This window comes from Terrapene carolina, unplaced genomic scaffold, assembly GCF_002925995.2.
Source record: "Terrapene carolina triunguis isolate 2854851 unplaced genomic scaffold, T_m_triunguis-2.0 Scaffold58, whole genome shotgun sequence".
In the NCBI taxonomy this organism is placed as follows: Eukaryota; Metazoa; Chordata; order Testudines; family Emydidae; genus Terrapene; species Terrapene triunguis.
This window is the reverse complement of record NW_020664409.1, coordinates 103,570,977-103,598,074: the sequence shown is the minus strand read 5'-3', so window position 1 is coordinate 103,598,074 and position 27,098 is coordinate 103,570,977. Positions and strand designations below refer to the sequence as shown.

The 27,098-nt window shown below is 45.0% G+C and overlaps 1 protein-coding gene across 1 annotated transcript in view; it reads left to right on the top strand.

Moving 5' to 3' along the window:
- The window catches only part of COL22A1 (collagen type XXII alpha 1 chain), a 304,788-nt gene that overhangs the window by 186,992 nt on the left and 90,698 nt on the right, over window positions 1-27,098 (top strand). The window contains exons 21-23 of the mRNA XM_029913401.1: window positions 1,050-1,103; window positions 2,108-2,161; window positions 21,745-21,798. Of these exons, the coding sequence (XP_029769261.1) occupies window positions 1,050-1,103; window positions 2,108-2,161; window positions 21,745-21,798 (162 nt within the window). The remainder of the gene's footprint in view (window positions 1-1,049; window positions 1,104-2,107; window positions 2,162-21,744; window positions 21,799-27,098) is intronic.

The following is a 27,098-nucleotide window of genomic DNA, read 5'->3' as shown; positions in this document are numbered from 1 at the left end:
ATGACTAGAAATATTTTCATGATATGGAAAAAAAATCTTATTTGCCAATGCCTGAGAACCAGCAAGTGAAGCTGGCCAGACTACTCTCACGACGCCAGCTGAGTCTAACAGAGACCATAAACAGGGCAAATGGTGAAGAGTCAGTTACTCTGTAAAACTTCTTTCTGCTTTTTATACAATAAAAGGTGTGAATAGGGATTTTAAACGTGGTTTGATTTTTATCTGGATAGTGTCACTGAACATGGACACACAGACACTGACAGGAAGCCATTTGTTTGTGCCTCTTATTGCAATTTGCTTTTTAAATATGTATTTTATACTCTAAGGGCCCAATTCACGGCTGTGCTATTGCAAAGGGGCCACACAAGGCCCAGAAGAACACCCCTGGTGCAGGAAGCCCCCTATGAGAGCTTACTCTGACACAACCCCCCACTCCCTTCAAAGAGTCCTATTGCATGGAGTGTCCTAGAGGGACTGGGGATGTGGCCAGGATGGTCCTGTGATGTAAACGTTCCCCAATTGCCTTGGGCAGCTCAGCACAGGTTAGAGAAGCCCTAACTGACACGAGGGGCTGAACCAGCCCCAGAATTGAGGGAAATACCAACTGGGCTCTGCACTGGCTCATGAATGAACTGGGGCCTAAGAGAAAAACTCTCCTGGAGGCAGAGGGTCAGTAAGGCTCTGTGCCCCAATTCACCCCCCATGCAGAGGGCCAGCACAAACTCCATGCACCACTTACAGCCCACTTATACCTTCAATATAGGACTCAAGTGGAAATTATGGTACGTACATAAGCTTTGTGCTGGCCTTTTGCGTAGGGGTTAACTGGGGCACAGGGCCTTTGCATTGCAACTCCTGTTAGGAAGGAAGGGAGGCTCAAATTGTGCATATGACCCTTGTGCCCTGAGTGAATTTCACACCCCACGCATACAGAAGGCCTGCTCAAAGAGACGTGGCAAATGTATCAGCAGCTGCCCTTGGAGTCATTATCTCAAAGAGGAAATCAGTTACTTGAACACTGACGTTGGGTTCTTTATTTATTTTCATAGGGGGCCCCAGGCCCACGAGGACCACAAGGCCCACCTGGAGTTCCAGGGGCACCGGTAAGTAGTTTCTTTTACTGTAATATTGGTTCATATAGGCCGAAATTCACTCTAGCACAGGGGACCCACCCAAAACCCTATGTGCTACTCAGGCCTTGTATGAAGAGCTTAAGTGGTGTACGCGTCCTTAGATCTTCTGCATTGACAAGAGGAATTCACCCTTTGTGGAGGAACCACTCAAAGCCATGTACCACTTAATCCCTGAGGGTGGTGCATAGGACGTGGGATGGCCTTCTGCATGGGGTGAGTGCCACCCATGGGGCCCCATCTTGCAAGGTGCTGACTGCTCTCAACACCTGTTGATTTCCTGGGAAGCTGTTGGCATTCAGCACCTCTCGGGATGGTTTTCAAACAGGAACCTTGTGTTAACTCCTAGACAACAATATCATGAACCTCAGATTAAGTTTGCTACAGAAGGGAGCGAAATCGCCAGAAAAACCTCCAGGCCGAGAACATTACAAATGATTTATATATATATATATATATATATTGGGAAGGGCAGGGGGAGTATTTTCCAATAAAATCTAGACATCTGAACATTCTCTCCATTTGGCTTAACTGTAGCCTCTTTTCCTTAGCTATATCTTATGATCTAGTTCTAGAAGCCAGCGCTTATCACACCATGATTGTTACTTCATTTTCACACAGTCTGTTTGTTCCCACTCCGGAAGCTGCAAACTGTCCTGTCTTGCTGTGACTATTGTATCATGCTTTGGAAAGTTGTCGACATTATGAAGATGTATTGCTAAGTAAGCAAGGCAAAGCTGATTTAATATATACACCCAAGTATGGTTATGGGCTCCCCTTATTTAATCAGCACATTGACTCACCTTCTCTATGCTGTTCTATCGTCCTAAGCGTTCACGAGATAACGTGCTTATCAGATAAAAGGCATCCGGATACCGATGCTTCGCAGCAATAGCGCAGAACTGAGTGAAATTGCCTGCACTCGTCAGTGTTTTGTCTTAGTAGTACATTCTCTGTCAACGGTTTCTCTTTGAAAGGGTCCAGCCGGTTTGGAAGGCAAGGCCGGAGTTCCTGGTTTACAAGGTCAAAGGGTGAGTTGATGTTTTTATTTCATAACTGTCTCAGATGTTCAGCAGGGTGGCTACTTTGTTTTGATAGGGCCTCTAGTTTACACAGGCTTTGTGCTGATTTAGCTATTTCAATGAAGGGTGTAATTTCCCTATCAAAATAGTTAAATCGCTACAGCCCCTAGTGTGGATGCAGTTATATCAGTATAAAGGTGTCATGTTAGATTGCGATTCCTACAGAGGACAGCTCGCTTACTTACCAGATCAGCGGTCGGGGTCACCAATGTGGTTAGATGTTGGCGGGGTGTGTGTTCATTCAGTGTGCTGCCCCAGCTCTGCGCAGATAGTGGAGACAGCAGACCTCAATTAAACAGCCCAATAAATCCACAGACTCGGTTTGTAGCGAAGGCTCCTGGCCAGGTTTATTGTTGACGAAGCGCGGCAATAGCGCCTGGGCAGGACTTTACAAGGCTACTAAAACATGCATGCTCGTGACAATGGGCACGGCTGAGTCAGTGGCAGGACTTTCCACTGCTCCCTAGGCTGGCCAAAGACACTCCCTCTGAGATACATCTTTATACCCCGATACAAGCAAGTTAGTACTGCCACTGACATAGTTAGTTACTGCCTCCCCGACGTGGCTAGTTATCACCCATCATCTTGTACATGTTGGTTCTGTCAAAATATCTCTATTATGTACTGTCATCCTGAGCTTATCTTTCAGGAGGGCTCAGCGTGTTCCTGTTATCCTTGGGGAATGTTTCTGTACCATCCTTGATATTGGGATGTTCAGATACCACTTGATATCGGGATGTGTTTGCGTGAGCACTTTGTGACTAGCACTTAGGAATGTGTATTTCTGCAATATCAGCCCTGTTCTTGCCACATTCTATGAGCAGGTCCTGCCTCATACCAGGCCTCTGATACAAGGGCTTATGTCTCAGGCTCTCTTCTGTCTACAACCGGTATAGCTTATTTCCCAATAGCTATAGAGATAGAAGGCTCCTCTATACCAGTAAAACTTCGCCGACACTGGGGGCGTGCCAATTAATCTGCATTGGTCTAGTTAAAAGGTACAATTTTAGTACCCTGCAGTAGACAAAGTCTGAGACACAGTGCTATTAACGACTGTCCAGAATGTGCAAATAACACCCCAGATTTGGGAGAAAGAAGCAGGGTTGACATAATATTACAAATTTCCAAGATACTTGCCCTTTGTTGGCTCATGCACATGGCTGATCATTATTTTCAGGTTGCCAGTGACCGAAGCTGCAGTTACAAAACAAATTTGCAGTTTTTTGTTCTCGTGCATCCATCCTTCTCTCATGCACCCGCTCGCTTTGTGTCTGCGTCTGCCACCCTCACTCACGCTGAGTGCTGCTAACTCCCACCCCTAGTGCCTTTGGACTCAATGCAAGTACTCAGTAGGAGAAAGAGTGGGAGAATCAGATCCTCAATGATCTACAACAACCCAGTAATAACTGTGTTCACATTGAGAACTCAACACTCTGAAAATCTGAGTGGGTTTATCTAACAGCGAGGGACTGTTAGAATTGCACGGCCTTTCTGCACTAGCTTGTGGAGTGGGACCAGCATGCAAAGGAGAAGATCCCATGAAGGGGGCAAGGCAGAGGACATGCTGGGGGCTCCAAGGGGTGTTCAGAATGGTCACTTCCCCCAAGTGGAACAGCTCTCCACTGCCCTCAAAGGTGCCATTCAGTCCAACAGGCACAGAATGGTGGAGGAACCTTGAGTTGACCTACAGATCAAAAAACGGTAACCACGTATTTGCCACCATAGGCCGGGTAGGGCATGAGAGCAAAGGCAGTGAGGGAGTGGCTGCAGAAAGGTGGATTTCTGGCACATAGCAGTGTGCCGGAAATAACCATATGCATTTGCACTCCAGATAATTTAATATATGTCCAGAGTTCACAGTGGTCAAAATAACTCAGACTTTATTTCTCACCAGCATGTGCCTTTTGAAGGGATGCTGTTGGGTCAAAGATAGCCAATGCAGGGAGGTTTTGTAATAACAAGCTTTCCGAAAACTGAGGCCAATAGAAATGTATCCAGGAATTTAATAGTCCAGTGGAAACTTTAGGATCAAATAGATATTCCCATGCAGGGTTTGTGACTTTGTTTGGAAGTGACATAGGAGCACAAGTCACATTGAATATTCAGACCTATTGCTCTTCTAAACAAACCTGCTGTTTAGTTGTGTACATTGACTTCCATGGGAGGATCTAGGTACACGGTGTGTATTCACAGGGTGGTGTGTGTGTGTGTGTGTGTAACATCAGAACTTTCAAGAATGGAATCCAGGCTTGATCCCATTGATTTCAACAGAATAGTGCCCCTGGTTAGAGAGTAGAGAGAGCTACACCTATGTATGTAAATTGAATCTTCCAAGAAATGTCATCAACGCAGAAGTCATTTTGGTGGAGTAATGCTAAATTAATCAAATCTGCTTTGGATAGTTAGTCCCCTGTGTTTAAGTCTTTATTTCCTGTTGGTCTACGTTAAAATAAAATGCTCACAAAGTGCTAGCTCATCATTTCCCAGAGGCTTCACAAAGTGTTTAGTGAGATTCCTCTTGGTGTAGTGTTCTCTTCACGATTGCGGTGACCCAGAGCCCTGGCTTGAATTATTTACGCACTGTTTAAACGTGACATCGGAGCGGCTATGGTTGATCATATCACACGGAAACTTTGAACTCACCTCCCCTTGTTTTAGCCCAGTGATGTGAGGAGCGTCTTTTCAGACAGCAGAGTCCAAGGCTGGAAGTAAAGTACACTCTGCAGATGGTCACTGCAGTCTCTGTGCTGCTGCTGTACTGTTTGATTAGCCAACCTTGCACTGCAGTGGTCTCCAACCTTTTTACACCCAAGATCACTTTTTGAATCTAAAGGCAACTCAGGATCTACCCCGCCCCTTCCTCGAGGCCACGCCCCTTCACCAAAGCCCTGCCCCGCTAACTCCATCCCCCTCTCTCTCCGTCACTCGCTCTCCACCACCCTCACTCGCTTTCACCAGGCTGGGGCAGGGGTTGGGGTTTGGGAGGGGGTGAGGGGTGCAAGCTCTAGAAGGGAGTTTGGGTGCAGGAGGGGGCTCTGGGCTGGGGCACAGTGTTGGGGTGTAGGAGGGAGTACAGGGTGCGGGCTCTGGGTGGGAGCTTGGGTGCAGGAGGGGGATCTGGGCTTGGGGAGAGTGTTGGGGTGCAGGAGGGGGTTTGGGGTGCTGGCTCTGGGAGGGGGGGTCAGGCCTGGGGCAAGGGGTTGGGGTGCGGGAGGGGGCATGGGGTTCTGGCTCTGGGAGGGGGCTCAGGGCTGGGGGTTGGGGTGTAGAAGGGGGTATGGGGTGCTGGCTCTGGAAGGGGGCTCAGGGTGGGGCTTGGCGTGCAGGAGGCGGTCCATGGTGCAGAAGGGGGTATGGGGTGCTGGCTCTGGAAGGGGGCTCAGGGCTGGGAGTTCGGGGTGCAGAAGGGGGTATGGGGTGCTGGCTCTGGGAGGGGGCTCAGGGTGGGGCTTCAGGTGCAGCCTCCTGCTGGGCAGCACTTACCTCCAATGGCTCCTGGTCAGCGGCGGGCACAGCAAGGCTAAGGCAGGCTCCCTGCCTACCCTGCCCCCACACCACTCCCGGAATGGGCCAGTGCGCCCCTGCCACCCCTGGGGTGGGAAGGGTGGGGGGCACATGGCTCCGCGCGCTGCCCCTCTCTGCAAGCACCACCCCCGCAGCTCTCCTGGCCAATGGCAGCTGCAGGGGCGGTGCTTGCAGGCAGGAGCAGCGTGCGCAGAGGGAGATTCCTGTCCCCGCCCACCCCAGGGGCCACGGGGCTGCAGTGGCCGCTTCCGGAAGCAGTGTGGGGGCAGGGTAGCCATAGGCAGCCACACTGCGCTGCCGCCAGAGATCGCAATCGACTGGGAGAGCCTCTAGGATCGACCAGTCGATCGCGATTGGCCGGTTGGTGACCACTGCTTGCACTGCAATCATAGTGAGTTAGTGATGCATTCATACACGAGGACAGCACTGGAGGTTCATTTTGCCTAGACATCTGTCACCGGAGTCGGCAGCAAAGCTGTTTAAAGAACTCACATTAAAGCTACCTATGATCTAAGAAAAAAGATACAGGGGAGAGAACATCTCTCTGCAGCAGGCTTTGCTGCACGCCTTCCGCTGAATAACGTGTCACAGAATCGAACGACATGAGCTTGACTGAAGAGTCGTCCCATGGAAATGATAGCACATACGCTGGAACAGGTTAATTCCTTAATGGAAAAGGGCCCTTGCTTTAGCTGTCATTTCCTCCGGTGCTTAGAAAACAGAACCTCCGTTATCTCTTTAGCAACTAACTGTCTTGTGCTTTGTTGATGAGACAAGATGTTCCACGTTGTCCCTGATTTTAAAGCCTGCCTGGAAACACTGCTTCTCTAATCCGATTAATAGACTGTATCCGTTAAGTAAAAGACCATGATCTGTCAGGATTTGTGGCGCGACATAAAATGCTTAGGCTAATGACCAATTCAGGAGAGCTGTCATTGAACGCATACTGTGTTTGAATGTTTCCCTGGCTGCTTTGTTGTGCCTATCTATGAAACATCTTAGGGGAGGGAGTTTGGTCAGTCGCTAAGACACTTAGCTGGATAGAATTTTTTAATTGAAAAAATTGCCATCCAAGAGAGCGTGTGACTATCTGAGGTGTGCAGAACCCTGAACATGGGGGTCTGTAGTGACATCCAGCAGACGTGGAAGCTGTAGTAGACTAGCAGAGGCCACTGTCACACCGCCACTGTGATCCACGAGGGGTTTGAGCTACTTCTAAGCTAGCAGCCAGACCTGTAGTGGCACAAATTCTCCTCCCTTCTGCCTATGCACACAAACAAGCTGGCTCCGTAGAAGCAGTGTGATCTGCTGAATAGGACACTGGAGTGGGAATCTGGACAACCGGGTCCTATTCCTGGCTCTGCCACTGTGGTGTGACCTTGGGCAAGTCACTTTACCTCTGTGTGTCTCAGCTTCACCTCCTACCTTTTGTCTGTCTTGTCTATTTAGATGGTAAGCTCTTGGGAGCAGGGATGATTAGGGGGCTGGGACACATGACTTATGAGGAGAGGCTGAGGCTTATTTAGTCTGTAGAAGAGAAGAGTGAGGGGGGTTTGATAGCAGCCTTCAACTACCTGAAGGGGGGTTCCAAAGAGGATGGAGCTAGGCTGTTCTCAGTGGTGGCAGATGACAGAACAAGGAGCAATGGTCTCAAGTTGCAGTGGGGGAGGTCTAGGTTGGATATTAGGAAAAACTATTTCACTAGGACAGTGGTGAAGCACTGGAATGGGTTACCTAGAGAGGTGGTGGAATCTCCATCCGTAGAGGTTTTTAAGGCCCAGCTTGACAAAGCCCTGGCTGGGATGATTTAGTTGGTGTTGGTCTTGCTTTGAGCAGGGGGTTGGACTAGATGGCCTCCTGAGGTCCTTTCCAACCCTGATATTCTATGATTCTATGACATGGTGTCATATATTTCATAGGGACTGGGAATAAAAAGGAGCTAGAAAGAGCTGCAGATCTGAGGTTGCTGCTCTTATTGATATAGCAGAACGAGTAGTTTAGTATACCTCTTTCCACTGGTTATAGGTCTGATTAAAAGTTATGGACCATTAGTTACACAGACATCATTTGCCTTGTTATAGAGAAGAGAGGACCTTGATTGTAATTTCTTAACATAGGGCCTGATGCTGCAAATCTTTACACGAGGGAGTTAGGATTACTCACATGAGGAAGGGTTTGCAGTAATGCATCCCTAGATTATGAGATACGGGAGGCAGACATAGTGTCTTCCATTTGTCTGTAGAGCAAACATGAACTACAGATCAACGAACAAGCTCCCCGCCGGAAACGGGTATTTCAGACTTGTTCAGTTAACACCAGTGATCCCCAAACAGTGAGCCTGTTTAAGGACTAATAGTTTTTCTGTCATTCACCTTCATGAATGTTGCCTCTTAAATCCTGAAGTTGGAGAACCTTGGCTTTTCAAAGCAGGGTGGTTTTCATTGGCTTAACTTACATCATAGTAAGGACCAGCACGGAGCCAGGGGATGAGCACCAGGGCCCTTTACTGGGCATCTATTCAGGGATTTCACTAACCTTGTTGCCCAGTGGTGGGGCCTTAGCAGCCCCACAGTGGAGCTGGCGAGAGTATTAGCTAATCTGGCAGATCAGCATTTACAAGGGCTTGTCTGACAACCGTCTTTAGTCACAGGTAGTGAAGGATCTTTTAATGGTGTATGGAAATTGCACAGGATCTCCTCCCATATCTGCTGAAATACTAATCTAAAGCCTCTCATCAGTGAATGCTTTGATTTACTCTTGGGGCTTGTAAATAATAATTGAAACCTAGACCAAGCAACACTGTTGTGTTTGATTCATCAGCCAGAAATTTCCGACTATCTCTGTGTTACAGGCAGTCAAGGTCTAGGTTTCTACACTGACATCCTCATAACCAGACTGCATAGTGGGAACAGTGAAAGTTTTCCATTCTCATCTGTCCCTCGTCTTTGAACTGTAGATCTCATGGCAATTGCCCTAGAATACATGCATTTATGAGAGTTTGAATTTACCTTAGTTTTTTTTTTTTATTTGGGTTGTGGAATTTAATATGAGAGAAACCGTTTGGAAAGATAAAAGCCTTCTTCCCTTTGCCCATTGCTGGAGGTCCATCTTGAAGGTGCTGAAATATTTCGGTAAGTTAGAAATAGGACAGGTCTGTCCTTCCTAGATATCCCAGACTCAGAAAGTGCAGACAGTCTGGATGCACTTCAGAAAAGCATGCAGACCTTCGGGTAATCAGACCTTAGCACATAAGGTTTTGAGGATTATTTATCAGTATCTGGAATCCAAGGGTCAAATTCTCTTCTCACAGAGATCAATGTAACTCCACTTACGTCGTTGAAATTGCAATAGGAAACCAAGAGGTGAATTTAATTAACCTTGAGACAGTAAATTCCATTTAGAAATGAGAGGACAGCTTCCGACATGCATGTTCAGTGTGATCTACTATATTTTAGTTCAGTTTTTCAACCTCACATTCTCAAGACTTTGTCAGGGCCAATGGAAAAGAATGGAGCAATTAAGCATAAATCATAAACAACAAGGAAATAGTTTTGTTTCTTTAGAATGGTACTTTTTAAACTAATGTCTGGGTCCATGAGTGGGGTTCCTAGACACTACGGAATACAATATTACTAATAAGAATACAGTGAGGTCTCCCAGTGTCTGCGTTGGAGTGTCTGTGGCAAATATGAATTTAAAGAAAGCATGAGGTAATATGATCACTGAATTGAAGGCACTCTAGAGAAGGAAGAGGCTAAGCTTTCATGGGATCTGGCAATTATCACAGACAGAATGATGCAGGCAAGCAGGCCAGACGTAGTTCTTGTAGAAAGGAAGACAAATAAGATCATTTGGGTTGATATTGCCGTACTAGCAGTCAGAAATATAAAAAAGAAGCAAGAAGAGAAGATGGCAAAGTATGAAGAAGTCAGCCACAAAGTGGATCGATTATGGAAAACTAGAATAAAGAATATCCCAATGATTATTGCAGCACTTGGAGCAATCCCGAAGGGTGTTAATGAGCAGCTCAAGAATATATTAGAACAGGGGTCTCAAACTTCATTGTACTGCAACCCCCTTCCAACAACAAATATTACTACATGACCCAAGCGGGGGGACCAAAGCCTCAGCCCACCCGAGCCCCGCTGCCCTGGGTAGGGAGGGGGACAAAGACAAAGCACAAGTCCCACCACCCTGTGCAGGTGGGCCAAAGCTGAAGCCCAAGGACTTCAGCCCCAGGCAGGAGGCCTGTAACCTGAACCCCGTCACCCCGGGCTGAAGCCCTCAGGCCCCAGCAAATCTAATGCCTTAATTAAAATGGAGTCCTGACCCACTTTGGTGTCCCGACCCACAATTTGAGAACCACTGCATAGGATATCATGATCAGTGACTTCCAGAAGACAGTGCTCTTAGACACTGTGAGAATGTAAAGGAAAGTCAAAGGAGAGCAAGTGCATTTGAGCACCTGAAATCCAGGAATACTGTCAAGAGTTTAACTAAGCTCCTGACTACCCAAACCTATGGAACAGGTTCGTGATCAGGATTTATTGATGACTCATGGGGATACATTTTAGACAGTAACTTTCCCCTTTTTATGCATAATGATCTTGTTTGTTGTGAAGGCTTTTTGTTTAACAGCAAAATATCCCCACTACTACTGCTGCTAATAATGTCATTATTTTCCTTGCTCATGTTGCTTCATGCAGAAGATAACCTATCAGAAGAGCCATACACACAAAGTTGGTGAATTCCTTGTCTGAATAGAGATTATTGATAAGAATGTTACTACAGAATTATTTTGCTATAAATTGCGAAGCTCGGGATTGGATTGTGTCATGTTTCAGACATGTAACATGTTCTTATGGATTCTATGTGACATCCTCTGTAACCTTAATTTAGCTGTCTTGTTCCAATGGGCTTTACACATGCCCACCTCTGTTGGATCTTCATCTCAGGAGTCACAGCAACATGAAGAGTTCTGTATACCCTCTGTGGTTCTTTACAAATGGATTGTGATGCTGTGAGTTGTAGTAGGTCTAATATAAAACAATAACTATTGTTAGAAAGTTGGTCTTTTATTGGACCACCTTCTGTTGGTGAGAGAGACAAGCTTTCGAGCTACATAGAGCTCTTCTTCAGGTCTCGGTACCTTCCTCAGGCTTGAAGAAGAGCTCTGTGTAAACTCAAAAGCGTGTCTCTCTCACCAACAGAAGTTGGTCTAAAAAAAGATATTCCCTCACCCACCTTGTCTCTCTAATATCCTGGGACTGACTACAGCAACACTGCATACAATAATTGTCATTTAATAGTTACATTACAGTATAGCCCACAGACCCCAATGGGAATCAGGGCCCGTTGAGCTAGGAGCATATTCTGAACACAACAAAGAGCTGCTGAAGTTTAGAGTTGTGTTCTAGCTAGCATGCCTGGAGGTTGGAAACCTGATCTGGGACATGATACGCTGCACACCTTGCTTTTGTTGTGTTGTAACATACCATTGCCCAGAGGTACCCTGAGTTGTGAGGGCCAATCCCCTGAGTGTTGAGAGGAAGAGAAAGCAGCAGGAAGGAACTGTGTATACACTATGGGTGGACTTCTCTAATGGCAGCTCTTCCCTGGTGATTTTGCTTCAGACTATAGTAATGCTGTTTCTGTTGAACCCTAACTTTCAGTATCAGGTTTAGTGCATTAGACTTCCTCCAGCACAGCTGGTAAAAGCAAGCTTGGATTTCCACCCAGACCATTGAGCTAATCCAATAATTAACACGATGTTCATCCACATGTTGAACTGACATGGGTCAGATGAGTCTCTCAGGCTTTAACCCTTAGAATGCTGAGGACAGCTGTATTCTCAGCTCAGTATTCTAAATGGGGGTGGGGGGGCTGGAACCAGACTCTCCTTTCCCTTCCCCTTATCAGTTCTTCCCTTTTGCACCAGAGGAGAATCTTCACAACTCCCTAATGCCCACCTTGTCCCCATTCCTCCCTGATCATAGCTTAAAATGGGTGGACTGCATCAGTTGACTACCCATTTCTCTGAACAGTCCTCCTGATGTGAATCACCTCCATCCGGCTGGTTCCAGCTGGAGGGAGTAATCTGTAACTAGCAGCAGAGAGAGATGGGTCTTGTCAGGAAGGCAGACCATGGGAGCAAGGGGGTTTGAACAACAACTTAGGGTCAGGCGGCAGCACATTTGGAAAGACCCAATCCCAAGCTGTTGTGCTTCCCAGTGGCCAGAAACCCTCATTCGTCTCTGTCCCAGAGTCCCCGTCAGCGGCTCCACAAACTGGCGGATCCCCACTGTATTGTATGTTACACTCAGATCAGGCCGCTGTTTTAAACTGGAGCATTTTATTAAAAGTTTTGTCAGAATCAAACAAAAGCCCCACTTCTGGAGCGTCTCCTAGAAGCACCAGACTCTATTTTGACTTTACCCTGCTCCCCTGAGCTGTATCCCGTTCCAAACCTTAAAAGTACAGGCCATAGGAAAATATAGCAATGGCATTCCATCCAGTTCTTTGCCCAAAAAACAGTCCACATTTCTGGTACCATATATATCTTAATATATGAGTGCTACATATATCCCTGGGGCCAAACCCGTCTCTGGTTTAAGACAATGGCTACTCTAAAAGTGAATCTGGCTATCTGGAATTAACCAGGTGTCCTAAGGCTTAAGCTTTGTTGTACAGTGAGTTGGAAAATAGCCTTGTGCTACGATATCTGTTAGAATTCTCCCCCCACTAATCCATAGCCCCAAATTCCCCCATGCTTCCCTAATCCTCTTTCCTTACTTGACTACCTTGTGCTCTGTGTGGGCGCGTGGACCATGCAAATGACAGTCTCCTTCCTTGCCAAGGCAAGTGAAACAAACAGCACAGGAATAGAAATGTAGGCAAACGAACAAAAAGAGCAATAATGTGATTGAGTATCTAGATTAAATCAAGAGCAAAACTGTAATTGCCAGCAAGGTAAATATATTCATTCTCAATAAAACACATATTTTTAACTGTGCCATTATTTCAAGTTGCTGATCAAGGCAAATAACATACCCTCTTACGTAGTCAAAGGATACACGCTGATATACACTTAGCTGAGTCTTGCTCTGAACAGAGCATAATTGGTGGTTATGTCTTCTGTATTAATAGGCGATGTGACATTTCGCTGAGCTTTCCTCTCATAGGTATAATTTCTCCTGGTGAGTGTCTTCATTGCTTTCCAGCCGGGCTGTTACATTGCAGAGCAGCTCTGTTGTTGTTTGATTTTGACTAAACTGTGAATGGCCAAACCTTTCCCCCGCAATGAGGGAAACTGGTCTCCCTGCCTTTCTGCCTCTATAATTATATGTTGCTTTAAGGGAGGTCTCATTTTGAAAGGCACAAAGTACATGAGGGAAGGACAGGCTCCTTTCGCACCACTGGTAGCAGCCACAAATTAGCCTACCCTATCATCTGTATGGATATAGAACATCTCCTATATATTTATAATTGCAAGGCAAGCATCTACTTATTCCCCACCCACGCCCTGAGCCAGGCTTGGGGAGGAGTGGAGCTGTAGCACTTCAATGGAGGCTTCCTGAGTCATTTTGTCTGCAGAGGAGTGGGTTCCTAGGCAGCATGCTCAGCAGTCTTTAAAGCTCTCAAATCCATCTCTCTGCAGAAGACCAACACAAGGTCTGTGCAACCCTAGAGCCTTATCTGAGGGTTTAAGTGAGACTTAAGTGGGGCACTGGGTTTGTGCTGGCCCAAAGCGCAGTGGTGAATTTCACCTATAGGCGATATCTGTACTGCAGCTGGGTGGGGGTAATTCCCAGATTGGGTAGGTATACACATAGACTCTTAGTCTTTAAGACCAGAAGGCACCATCATGATCATCTAGTCTGACTTCCTGCACATTGCAGGCCACGGAACCTTGCCCACTCACTCTTGTAATAGACCCCTAACCTCTGGCTGAGTTACTTACTCCTCGGGGAATTCTGTGCCAAAAAAATTAAAAATTCTGCACAAAAAAATAAAACTTTTGCACACAATATTGTAAAATTCTGCATATTTTCTTTGTCAAAATAACACAATGTAACCATGCCCGTTTCAATTATTTTGGTAATTTATTTCAAAATACCTGTCAGCAAGTATGTTTGTAACAATACAGACAACAAAAGATTCAGGAAATGTTTTTGACAAATAGATTCCTTAATAGCCAAATTAATACAGAACTTTGAGTAATAATTCATTTAAACTACAATACAGAACTATATTCCCACACCCCTCAGAAGCAGTGCAAAGGCGTAGTAGGGGAGTCAGGAGTAAGAGAGAAGCTGAGGGAGAGGGAAGTAATTGCTGTGAGGGGGCCTGGGAGTGAACCTGGAGGATTGTTGGGTGTGGGTGGGAGAAGTATGAAACAGGTTTTTTTGGGGTGGGAGAAGATTTTATGTAGTTGGGGAGCCTTCCCCATGCAGACCCTGACTGCCCCTAGTCTCTCCCATTCAGTCAGGCACATCTGCCCCTGTCCCAATGTGTCCCTGCATCCACATGTGCGCCTGAACTCCCACTCAGCCAACCCTCCTACCCCGATGTGTCCCCGCAACCCCACTCAGCCACTCCTCCTCCCCACGGTCCCCATGTGGCCCTGCATCCCCACTCCCATTCAGCCCTCAGCTCAATGCTATCATCCCTCTAGTTCTTGTGCCCCTGCCCCAGTCTGTCCCCCCCACTAGCCCTTCTAAACCCCAGTCTGTGACCCCGCCAGCAGCCCCATGTGCCCTGCTCTGCCTGACTCCCCCATATCCTGTGTCTCTTCACCTGGCCCCACAGACAGGGCACTGGTTAGGAAGGCAGCCACTGCCCCTTCTCTCTCTCTCTGGCTTGCTCCTCCAGCACAGAGCCGGCTGCCCTCTCTTCTGGCACCACAGCAGCCCTCGGTGGGAGAAAGGTATAATTGCAGCACCTCCATGGCAGAATCTGTTTTCTGCAGGGGGAAAAAAATCTGTGGGAGACACGAATTCTGGGTATGCACAGTAGCATAGAATTCCCCCAGGAGTAAAATCACTGGCGTCCTCTAATCATGATTTAAAAACTTCAAGTTACAGAGAATACACCATTTACACTAGTTTAAACCTGCAAGTGACCCATATCTCATGCTGCAGAGTAAGGTGAAAGACCTCCAGGGTCTCTGCCACTCTGCCCTGAAGGAAAATTCCTTCCTAACTCCAAATATGGCGGTCAGTTGGATCTTGCCAAAATGCTCAGGATCCAACAGCCAGACACCTGGGAAAGAGTTCTCTGTAGTAACTCAGAGCCTTCCCCATCTCGTGTCCCATTACCCACCATTGGGGATATTTGCCCCCTATCAGTCACAGATTGGCTACATGCCATTATAGGCAGTCTCATACCATCCCTTCCGTAAACGTATCAAGCTCAGTCTTGAAGCCAGTTAGGTTTTTTGCCCCCACTGCTCCCTTTGGAAGGCTGTTCCAGAACTTCACTCCTCTGATGGTTAGAAATCTTTGTCTAATTTCGAGCCTAAACTTGTTGATGGCCAGTTTATAGCCATTTGTCCTTGTGTCCACATTGGCACTTAACTTAAATAACTCCTCTCCCTCCCTGCTGTTTATCCCTCTGATGTATTGATAGAAAGCAGCCAGATCACCCCTCAGCATCCGTTTGGTTAGGCTAAACAAGCCAAGCTTCTTGAGTCTCCTCTCAGAAGGTAGGTTCTCCATTCCTCAGATCATCCTAAGAGCCCTTCTCTGCACCTGTTCCAGTTTGAATTCAGCTTTGTTAAACACGGGACACCAGAATTGCACACAGTATTCTGGATGAGGTCTTATCAGTGCCTTGTGTAATGGTAATAATGCTTCCTTTTCTCTACTGGAAATACCTCGCCTGATGCATCCTAGGATTGAATTAGCCTTTTTCACAATCTCATGGCATTGGTGGCTCATAGTCATCCTATGATCAACCAATACACCCAGATCTTTCTCTTCCTTTGTTGCGTCTAACTGATTTAAGTCCCCGGTTTAGAGCAAAAGTTCTTGTTATTAGTCCCTAAGTGCATGACCTTGCACTTGGCACTATTAAATTTCATCCCATTTCTATTACTCCAGTTTTCAAAGTTATCCAGATCCTCTTGTATGATATTCTGGTCCTTGTCGGTGTTGGCAGTACCACCCACAAATTTTATTAGCACACTCCCACTTTTTGTGCCAAGGTCATTAATGAAAATGTTAGGTAAGATTGGTCCCAACACCGATCCCTGAGGAACTCCACTAAAAATGTCCCTTCAGCCTGACAGTTCACCTTTCAGTATAACTCATTGTAGTCTCCCCTTTAACCAATTCCTTATCCACTTTTCAACTCTCATATTAATCCCCATCTTCTCCAATGTAACTAATATTTTCCCATGTGGGACTGTATCAAATGCCTTACTAAAATCCAGGTAGATTAGATCTGCATTTCCTTTGTCTAAAAAATCAGTTATCTTCTCAAAGAAAGATCAGGTTGGACTGGCATGATCTACCTTTTGTAAAATCATGTTGTATTTTATCCCAATTACCAGTTACCTCTATGTCCTTAATCACTTTCTCTTTCACAATTTTTTCCAAGACCTTACATACAGTTGAAGACAACCTAATGAGCCTTTAGTTTCCTGCATCACTTCTTTTCCCTTTCTTAGAAATAGGTACTCTATTGGCAATTCTCTAGTCATAGGGTAAAACCCGTGAGTTTATGGATTCATTAAAAGATCTTGCTATTGGGCTTGCAATTTCATGTGCCAGTTCCTTTAACATCCTTGGATGGAGATTATCTGGGCCCCCTGATTTGGTTCCATTCAGCTGTTTGAGTTTGACTTCCATCTTGGATGTGGTAATTTCTACTTTCATATTCTCATTTCCATCAGCCACCCTGCCAATGCCTCTAAGGTCTTCATTGCCCTTATTAAAAACTGAGGCAAAGTATTCATTTAGGTATTGGATCATGCCATCAGTGCTTAGCAGTCCCACATCTTTCCTTGTTTTCTTTTTATTTATATGGCTATAGAGCCTTTTACTATTAGTTTTAATTTCCTTTGCAAGGCCCAACTCTGCTTGGCTTTTTGCAGTTCTCACCTTTCCCCTACACTTTCTGACGTCCAAGAGGTAGCTTTCATTGCTGATCCATCCCATCTTCCACTCCTTGTCGGCTTTCTGCTTTTTCTTAATAACCTGTTTGAGATGCTTGCTCATCCAGCTTGGTCTGCAACCATTCCCTATGAGTTTTTCCCCTTTGCTTGGGATGCAGGCTTCAGGTAGTTTTTGCAACTTTAACTTAAAGTAATTCCAACTCTTCTCCACATTCAGTTTCTTGAGTTCTTCAGTATTTTTTTTAAGTTTGCCCCTTTGAAATCAACGACCCTAGTTGCAGACCTGTTTTTGTTTATTGTTCTATTGAGTTTAAACTGAATTAACTCACAATCACTTGAACCAAGGTTGTCCCGTACAACCAGTTCTATGAGGTCCTCACTACTCACCAATACCAAATCTAAAATGGCATCCCCTCTTGTTGGTTTGGTGCAGAAATCTGTCAGCTACCACATCCAGGGAAATCTGGGCCCTACCATTATTAGTACTACTTGTCCTCCAATCTATATCTGGGAAATTAAACTCTGCCATAATCACACAATTCCCAGAAATGTTTATTTCATTAAAAACAGGCTAGCTTTGATTGAGCTAGTGTGTCAAAAATAGCAGTGTGGCTATGGCGACACAGGTAGTGGCTTGGGCTAGCCACCAAAGTGGACCTAGTATCTTAGATGGGATTGCATTCCGGAAGCTAGACTCAGCCATAATGATCTAGCCCAATTAAAACATAACGGGCCAGATGGATGGTAAAGGCAGGGGAATATCCAAATTACATCAAGAGCCGGACCAAAGGTGTTAAGTCCACATTTTTTAATGTGGGCTAATATTCATAGGAAATTGAGGTTGAGCAGTTTGTTTGGCTAAAGTATCCCTATTGTGTATAATCCTGTACACTTCCCTAGCATCTGGCTACATGCCGTACTTATCTCACCACTCCTTGACTGTAAATTGGCAGATCCATTGTGGAGACAGGCATACGACGTGACACGTAATTTAAAGCTTTCATTGCTGTGCTGGGCTGTGCAATTTGTTTGATCCATTTGGAACCAGACTTATTGCATCCACATTCACTGTACTTCATTATTGCTGAAAATGAAACTCACACTGCTGTAATTTTACATTGTACGGGAAGGAAGAGCCAGCCTGGGAGCCATTGTTAAGCACTAATCCCGTCTTTCTGCATTAATATTTTGTTACTGGGGTTTTTTTTATAAGCACCTTCTATACTTGCTTCCTTTCTGCCAGATGGTGAAATGAACATTGCTATTTGGACTACAATAGTTGATTCTCTTTGTGATGTGGCTGCTGCAGGTTAAAACTCCAGGTGTTCAGAAGCAATCGGCCTGGCCAGTGGCTGGTTGAATATGATATTATGGAATATTGGAAGTGCAGGGAACAATGAGAGGAAAAAACATAAGACCCATATTTGAATGGCTAGCATAACATATTTGTCTGGTGTGGGACAGCCGGCTGCATTAACGCCTTCTGTCATAGCAGGGCCTGCTAATCACTTTGTCAGTTGCTTCCTTCATTTTTGGTCGTTTGACAGTATTTATTTTTATTAAGAGAAAAATAAGCAAAGATCCTGATTCTGCCCTCAGACTCACCGACCTCAATTAATAGAGTAGGTGAAAAAATTGAAAAATTTATCTTTTTTTCATGTTCCCCCCTATTAAAATTCAAAATATAGACAAATTTCCCTGAAAACTCTCATTCTGGCACATTTCCACCTGCTCTCCTGCCATTCAAGTCCTTGAGAACCACATGTGTCCCTCCCTGGACAGAATTTGACTCAAGCAAAGGAGATTATTACACCAGGAAACACCTGAATCTCTCTCTCAACTGTAAACTCTGCAACACAGTCACATGCACAAAGCATGGGATCATCATGGGATACATCCGTAAAAGAAATCACACCACTCAGCACATGACATTTATTTAATCACATTTTGGATGAGTTGTAAGAATAGAAAGAGAACTTCTTTCTCTCTTAGGTGCTTATATGCCCCCCCATTGCCATAGCATCTGTCCGTCTCCCAGCTATTGATGGGTTTATATGCACAACAGTGCTGTGATGTAGAGATTATTTCCCTCATTTTGCAGATGGGAAACCGAAGCACTAAATGTTTTAAGTGACTTGCCTGAGGTCACACAGGAAGTCTGTGGCAGGGCTGAGACAAGACTCCAAATGTCCTGAATGTAATCCAATCCCTCAGCTATTCTTTCTCCACACCCACCTCCCCTTTGGACCACACACCAGATTTCCATTGTTCATCAGTGTGCCCCAAGACCTGGTACAGCTGGATTCCAAAATGAGTATATGGTGCACCCCTCACATGTGCACACTCCAGTTCCTGCATCCGGCTTCCCTTCCATGGTGGAGCCTCCTGGGTTCCTCTGCAGAGGGCCCTCTGGGCTTGCAGAGGGATCGGCCAGATCTGCCTCTTGGGGACCAGGCCAACCTTGACTGGAAACACCTTATGTGTCTCTGGAGTATCCAGATGTTTCTATAGATCTCCACATAGGGGAATCTAGGGGTCTCATTGGATGCCATTGCATGATACTAGTTTGTGGTGTCTGTTACTTCCTCCCAGAAGCAAAACTTTTTCATTAACAGGAGCATAGACATTAAAAAACAGTAAATTGCTTTTCTGGGACATCGAGTTTGGCAATTCTAGAATTGTTACCAGTTCTAGAATTCCAGTTCTAGAATTGTTACCAGTTTAGTGCTGTCTCCCTTCTTATTAAGTATAGGGACTAGCACTGGAACTAGTAAGCTCTCTAATACTGGAGTGAACTTTTTATGTGCACACCATGTACTAGCAAAGGAAAGGGTGAATTCAGCTTTCCTAGGATACCTGGAACTGACTATATAGGGAAAAAATCCAGATGTGGACTTGTGTGTTTTTCTTTTATAGGTCTATATCCATAACTGGATGAGCACGTCTGTCTCTGTGTGTGTGCATGTGTTTGTGTGAGCAACACAGATGTGCAGTAGAGTATCAATTCTGCTGGTGAAATGTATAAACTTCAGCTTAGTTTTCTTGCAGCAACATTCCCTTCCCCTACTCACTCACCTGCATGTTCGCCAAAATTGAGACCAAGCATTTTAAAGGCAGCACTCAGGGAAACCCAGCGGGGGCAGTTTAGACAGCTTTGTGACAGTTACACACGTCTGACGAGGGAAGACCAGTAAAATTATATTAAACATATGAGTCTATTGTTAAACAATTTTGTTTTATTTTAACAGGCAGTCATGCTAGAGGGCTCTTTTGGTTTATGAAGCTGGTGAGGCGTTTGGTACCAAGAAAATAAGAGTATATTTTACTTTTCTATAGTACCTTTCATCTCAGAGGCTCTTAAAGTTATTAACAAATTACAGAGACGCAGAGGTGCTGAAATGCAACCGCCTCTAAGATGAGAGAGCAGACAGCTGGCACACAACTCTATGCAAAACAGTGGGAAGAGGGGAAATTTTGGCTAAGAACCTACTGTGTCAATCAAATGTGTTTGTGTAAACAGATCTTATCCTTTCACAGGTCAGCTTTCTATTTAACTGTGAAAACAACGAGGAGTCTGGTGGCACCTTAAAGACTAACTGATTTATTTGGGCATAAGCTTTCGTGGGTAAAAAACCCACTTCTTCAGATGCATGGAGTGAAAATTGCAGATACAGGCATAATATATATTGGCACATGAAGAGAAGGGAGTTACCTTACAAGTGGAGAACCAATGTTGACAGGGCCAATTCAGTCAGGATGGATGTGATCCACTCCCAATAATTGATGAGGAGGTGTCAATACCAAGAGAGGGAAAATTGCTTTTGTAGTGAGCCAGCCACTCCCAGTCCCTATTCAAGCCCAAATTGATGGTGCTAAGTTTGCAAATGAATTGTAGTTCTGCAGTTTCTCATTGAAGTCTGTTTTTGAAGGGTTTTTTTCTTGAAGGATGGCTACTTTTAAATCTGTTATTGAGTGTCCCAGGAAATTGAAGTGTTCTCCTATTGGCTTTTGTATGTTACCATTCCTGATGTCTGATTTGTGTCCATTTATCCTTTTACATAGAGACTGTCCGGTTTGGCCAATGTACATGGCATTGCTGGCAGATGATGACATATATCACATTAATAGATGTGCAGGTGAATGAGCCCCTGATGGTGTGGCTGGTGTGTTGGGTCCTATGATGATGTCTCTAGAGTAGATATGGGGACAAAGGCGGCAACGGGGTTTGTTACAGGGATTGGTTCCTGGGTTAGTGTTTCTGTGGTGTAGTGTGTAGTTGTTGGTGAGTATTTGCTTCAGGTTGGGGGGCTGTCTGTAAGTGAGGATTGGCCTGTCTCCCAAGGCCTGTGAGAGTGGGGGATCATTTTCCAGGATAGGTTTTAGAAATATTGAAAATCGTTGAAAATAACGGAATTGTTATTGAAAATCACAGAACACCACTGGCCATCACATACAGCCCCCAGCTAAAACCTCTCCAGCGCATCATCAACGATCACTGGTTGAACATGAGCATAAACCAGTCTTTCCTGTCTTCACGTTATGGGCCTGAATTTTAATTCAAGGGAATTTCATCTGCTTACAGACAGACCTCAACCATAGCACCGGCTTCCTAGTACTCCAGCTCTGTTGTGACGCTGTCCTGTTTTCCAGAGTAGATCTCAATTTGGCAGTGCAATATTAGCACAATTTAGAATTTTACAGACTCAGGGGAGTCATTGGGAGTTGTGTGCAGAAACCCTGGGCAGAATCTGGCCTGTGAATTCTAACTGTTCCGCGCGGTTAACATTTGCACTTTGCTGGTCCATGTGTGTTTCAAATTGAAATTCTGGACTAAGTGAGAAGCAGTCTCTGCTGCTGGTTTGTAATGTCTGATTTTCTCTTGACTGCACAGGGCAAGAAGGGTGAAGTTGGTCTCCCGGGACTCGATGGCTTGCCTGGACCTCGGGTGAGTGACGTTTATGCTTTCTTCCTTAGAAACACGATAGCAATAAAACCAGACGTGATAGAGTTTTGGTAAAAAGGGACACCCCTGTCTGAATAACATTTGTTCTAAGAAGCCCTCAGGCAGACAGCAGTGCTGCATGCAATGAGTGGCACTGATTCTCCTTTTCTTTACACCAGTTTTACAGTGGTGTAACTCCAGGAGCATGAATGGAGTTATTCCTCTTTTACACCAGTCTAAGTAAGGAGAGCCAGGCCCAGTGTTTTGCATTCACTTTAATCATTCTTAACAGTCTCTCACGAGGTACCTGAACTGGGTATCTACCAGGGCATTCTCTGGACATCACTTTGACATCACTATTCCCAGGGTGAGAGCCTCTCGGTTTACAGTACTTAGGGCAACATCTCTGTTAATTACTGACTGTGTGAACTGATCATTGCACCCTGTCAGTGCAGCAAGGGAAGGGGCTGTTTAAACCTTGCTTTGTTATTGGTCAGGTGGCACATCCCATGGAGGGGGGAGGGATAGCTCAGTGGCTTGAGCATTGGCCTGCTAAACCCAGGGTTATGAGTTCAATCCTTGAGGGGGCCACTTAGGGAACTGGGGCAAAAGTCAGTACTTGGTCCTGCTAGTGAAGACAGGGGCCTGGACTCAATGACCTTTCAGGGTCCCTTCCAGTTCTATGAGATAGGTATATAGAGGCCTTTGGGGTTCATTTTTCCTTTAGGGGAGGAGGATGGATAAAGAAGATAGAGACAGAACTTCCTTTAACAGGATGTGTTTGCAGTTCAGTGTTCTCCAGAGCGAGGGAGATTCCCACTCTTGGGTCTGTACTCACATAGCCCATTGTTCTAAGGCTACTGGGCCAGCTTCTGACCACTGCAGTGGCCAGTGGGGTTGCATGAGCAGTACATTAAGGCAGAATTTGACCCGTTGGCTCGAGCATGGGGTGTCATATGCCCTGCAGGGGGACCACATTGACGCTTGGCGCCTCCAACTCTCATTTCTTTCCAACGGCTTTTGTAAGCAATGCGAGATGATCTAAAGGGGCGGTGATTCACAACTGACCCCGTCTTGCAAGAGAAAAATGCTTTGGGAATTTGTCACAGGATGAGTGGCTCCTTTAAGGGGAGATGGGGCCAACTCTACCTATGCCCTAATTAATTAGCTGCTTCCCAGCGTGAGGAGATGGGACTAAGGGAGTCAGCTGACTCGTTAAAGGACACCTAGGCCTTAGACAAGTGCTGAGAGAGATCAGTCTGGGGGAGGAACCGCAGGGGCCACCTCCTTTGGGAGGTCCTGAACCAGGCTCTACAGGAGAACAGTACTCCAGGGAAACCAGCCTAGGTGCTGAGTGCTCAATACAGAGCAGACTGGGACAGAAAAGGTCTCACCTGAGCTGTATATGAGCTTTAGTGATAAGAACAGGAGTACTTGTGGCACCTTAGAGACTAACAAATTTATTAGAGCGTAAGCTTTCGTGGGCTACAACCCACTTCTTCGGATGCATATAGAGTGAAACATTGAGGAGATATATATACACACATACAGAGAGCACGAACAGGTGGGAGTTGTCTTACCAACTCTGAGAGGCCAATTAAGTAAGAGAAAAAAAACTTTTGAAGTGATAATCAAGATAGCCAAGTACAGACAGTTTGATAAGAAGCAAGTGTGAGAATACTTACAAGGGGAGATAGATTCAATGTTTGTAATGGCTCAGCCATTCCCAATCCCTATTTAACCCTGAGTTGATTGTGTCTAGTTTGCATATCAATTCCAGCTCAGCAGTCTCTCACAGATCTTGGGAGACAGACCTGTCCTCGCTTACAGACAACACCCCAACCTAAAGCAAATACTCACCAGCAATCACACATCACTGAACAAAAACACTGACCCAGGAACCTATCCTTGTAACAAAGCCCGATGCCAACTCTGTCCACATATCTATTCAAGTGACACCATCATAGGGCCTAATCACATCAGCCATACCATCAGGGGCTCGTTCAGCTGCACATCTACCAATGTGATATATGCCATCATGTGCCAGCAATGCCCCTCTGCCATGTACATTGGCCAAACTGGACAATCTCTACGCAAAAGAATTAATGGACACAAATCTGACATCAGAAATCATAATACTCAAAAACCAGTGGGAGAACACTTTAACCTGTCTGGCCATTCTATGACAGACCTGCGGGTGGCTATCTTAAAACAGAAAAACTTCAAAAACAGACTCCAATGAGAGACTGCTGAGCTGGAATTGATATGCAAACTAGACACAATCAACTCCGGGTTAAATAGGGATTGGGAGTGGCTGAGCCATTACAAACATTGAATCTATCTCCCCTTGTAAGTATTCTCACACTTGCTTCTTATCAAACTGTCTGTACTTGGCTATCTTGATTATCACTTCAAAAGTTTTTTTTCTCTTACTTAATTGGCCTCTCAGAGTTGGTAAGACAACTCCCACCTGTTCATGCTCTCTGTATGTGTGTATATATATCTCCTCGATATATGTTTCACTCTATATGCATCCGAAGAAGTGGGCTGTAGCCCACGAAAGCTTATGTTCTAATAAATTTGTTAGTCTCTAAGGTGCCACAAGTACTCCTGTTCTTTTTGCGGATACAGACTAACACGGCTGCTACTCTGAAGCTTTAGTGATGAATTTCATTTGGGGACTTTGAGGATTGTTTTGAATTATTGATGTTATTAAACCAGTCCTGGCAGGGGTATTAGCAGCAAGAAAGCCTGTGTGGAGTTTATTAAAGAGTCCTGAAGAGGAGGAAGACTGAGGCAGGGTACTGCAGAGCTCCTGCTGGCCATGAGGGAGCCCTCAGGAGGTGACTGCCCTGTTACAGAATCTCTTCTCTTCTCGCCATAAGGAAAGGGAAGATGGTCACAAACCCTCTCGACCCATTTGTGACCACAGTCCCCAATTGAGTACCCAGGAGAGAATATAACAACACATTAACCCCCTTTTTAATAATACATTATCAGTCCTAAGATTGGGGAATTCAGCTCTACAATCAGTTAAACTTTCAGACACAGAAGAGCCTAAATTCCACAGTGATGGGTAATATATACGGTGAATAAGACACAGTTAGCTGTTGGTTGTTTTTGCTTTGCTGATACTTATTATTTCCCCTGGCAAGTAATGCTCTTGTTACTAGGAAACATCAGCTAGAAATGGATTCTATAGCAAATGTTCTGTATTAAGGTGTTAAGATGACTGTGAAAGCCATCAGAGACAAAATCCAATGGTTTGCTATGTTGGTTCAGGTGAAGCCCATTACATCCAATTTAGAATGCTGCCATTTAGGTTCTGCTTTTTGCAATGTCTGGGCTTTTCGGGACTCAGTTCATTCTGCAGCATCTGGTTTAGCAGTTGTGCAGCAGCTGCCTGGAATGGGAATGTATTAACGTGTTTTCAAATACATTTTAAAGATTTCTTTGTAATGCTGGATGACATTAAAACTTCCCGTTGAGTGTTATGGACATTATGAACAACCCAATTTAAAAAAAAAAATACAGTTCCGGATAGATTTGAATTAATCAATTAATTAACGATTACACAATGAACACAATTCTACCTTAACTGAAGCTCTGCAGGGTTTTTTATATACTTTCATGGCACTATTTCAATATTCATGATGAAAAAGGTTGCTGATTTAGCATTACACAGCTTTTCCCTTAGCACTAGCAAAACAAAGCTTGCAAATTTTATGTTAATCAGAAAGAGATAAAACTCCAGTACCATCAAGGGATTTTTAAATTGACTGACCATTTGCTGTTCCTCCATTTATATTAACTTTAAGAATAAAGACAATTATGCATGTTCTTGTAACAGCACCCTGAGCTGTGCATGTGACTGCAGACTTCCAGATACATTGGATAAAAAGAGCTTCAAATTTGGTCATAATGAAAGCACCTTCCACCTTATAGCACTTTTTAATGTCAGGTTTTTAAGGGTTTTTTTTTTTTAATCATTGTTGTTTTATTTTTTTTTAAGTAAACCAGCGCATGGATTCAGGGAATACTCAAGAGGAAAAGAGAATGTCTCAGACGAGGTCCTTAAAGAACAGTCACAGGTTCTGTCTTCTCCTGCTCAAAATTCTACTCCGGCTATGTCTGCACTACCGTAGTAAGTCAACCTAAGTTACGCTACTCCAGCTATGTGAACTATGTAGCTGGAGTCAACGTAGCTTAGGTCGACTTACTGTGGTGTTTACATGGCGCTGTGTCGATGGTACACACACTCCCGTCGACTTACTTTACTCTTCTCGTTTGGGGTGGAGTACTGGGGTTGACCAGAGACAGATCTGCGGTCGATTTGGCAGGTCTTCACTAGACCCACTAAATCGAGCCCTGGTGCATCGGTTGCCGGAGCTTCGATCCGACTGTAGTATAGACCCCATTGGAGTTGGGGTAGAGCACAGGACAGATGCAATGATGGGATCACAGCACATTTTCACACATGCTGCGGGGCGTGAGTGGGTTGAACCAGAGTGTGTGTCTTTATCTAGGGCCACTGAATGAGAATGATTTGTGTCTAGGAGGAGACAGGGGTGCACTGAGTGAAAGTTACGTTCACTTGGGGCAGCAGAATACCTCACAGCAGTTCTTGTCCTCCCTGCCCGTCTCTGATGGCTGTCCAGGCGGAAGGGAAAGATCCTGTGACACGTTGAGAAAAGACTATGGGATGACACCAATGCCTGTGATAACATCCCCTCCCTCCACAAAACACATGCCACTTTTCAGCTTGTGTGAAGAACTGGTTGAAAAATAGGATAGACTTTTTGTGACAACAATGCCCCTCTTTTTTCATGAACATTTCAACCCAAAAACTTGTTACAACTGAGAATGTGGAATTTTTTTCAGCCAGACCCGGTTGTGTGTGAGCTGCTACTGAGTGCATGTCTTTTCCATCTGCCTTATCTTTTTAAGCAAAATTAATATTTGTATTTCGCAAGCACTAGCAATGGTATAAGAGCTTGTGTAGACTAGCACAGACTATCAGTAGGAGAAGAGCTAATGTAGATAGACTGAGGCAGTTTTTCTCCCTGCTCAGAGTAGATTTGTTTGGCACAGTGATAAAAACACCTGAACCCATTTACACTAGTAGTTTAACACAGGTGCAAGCAGCAGCATTACTGACAGTTGCTGGAATCTGGGTACAGAACTGGGTACTGACAGTTGCTGGAATCTGGAATCTAGTGTAGACTCCCACATAGGTCCAGAGCACTTCTAATTTCTGATTACCTTTTTAAAGAGACCTTGAGTATAAACGCTAGAATGTGCTG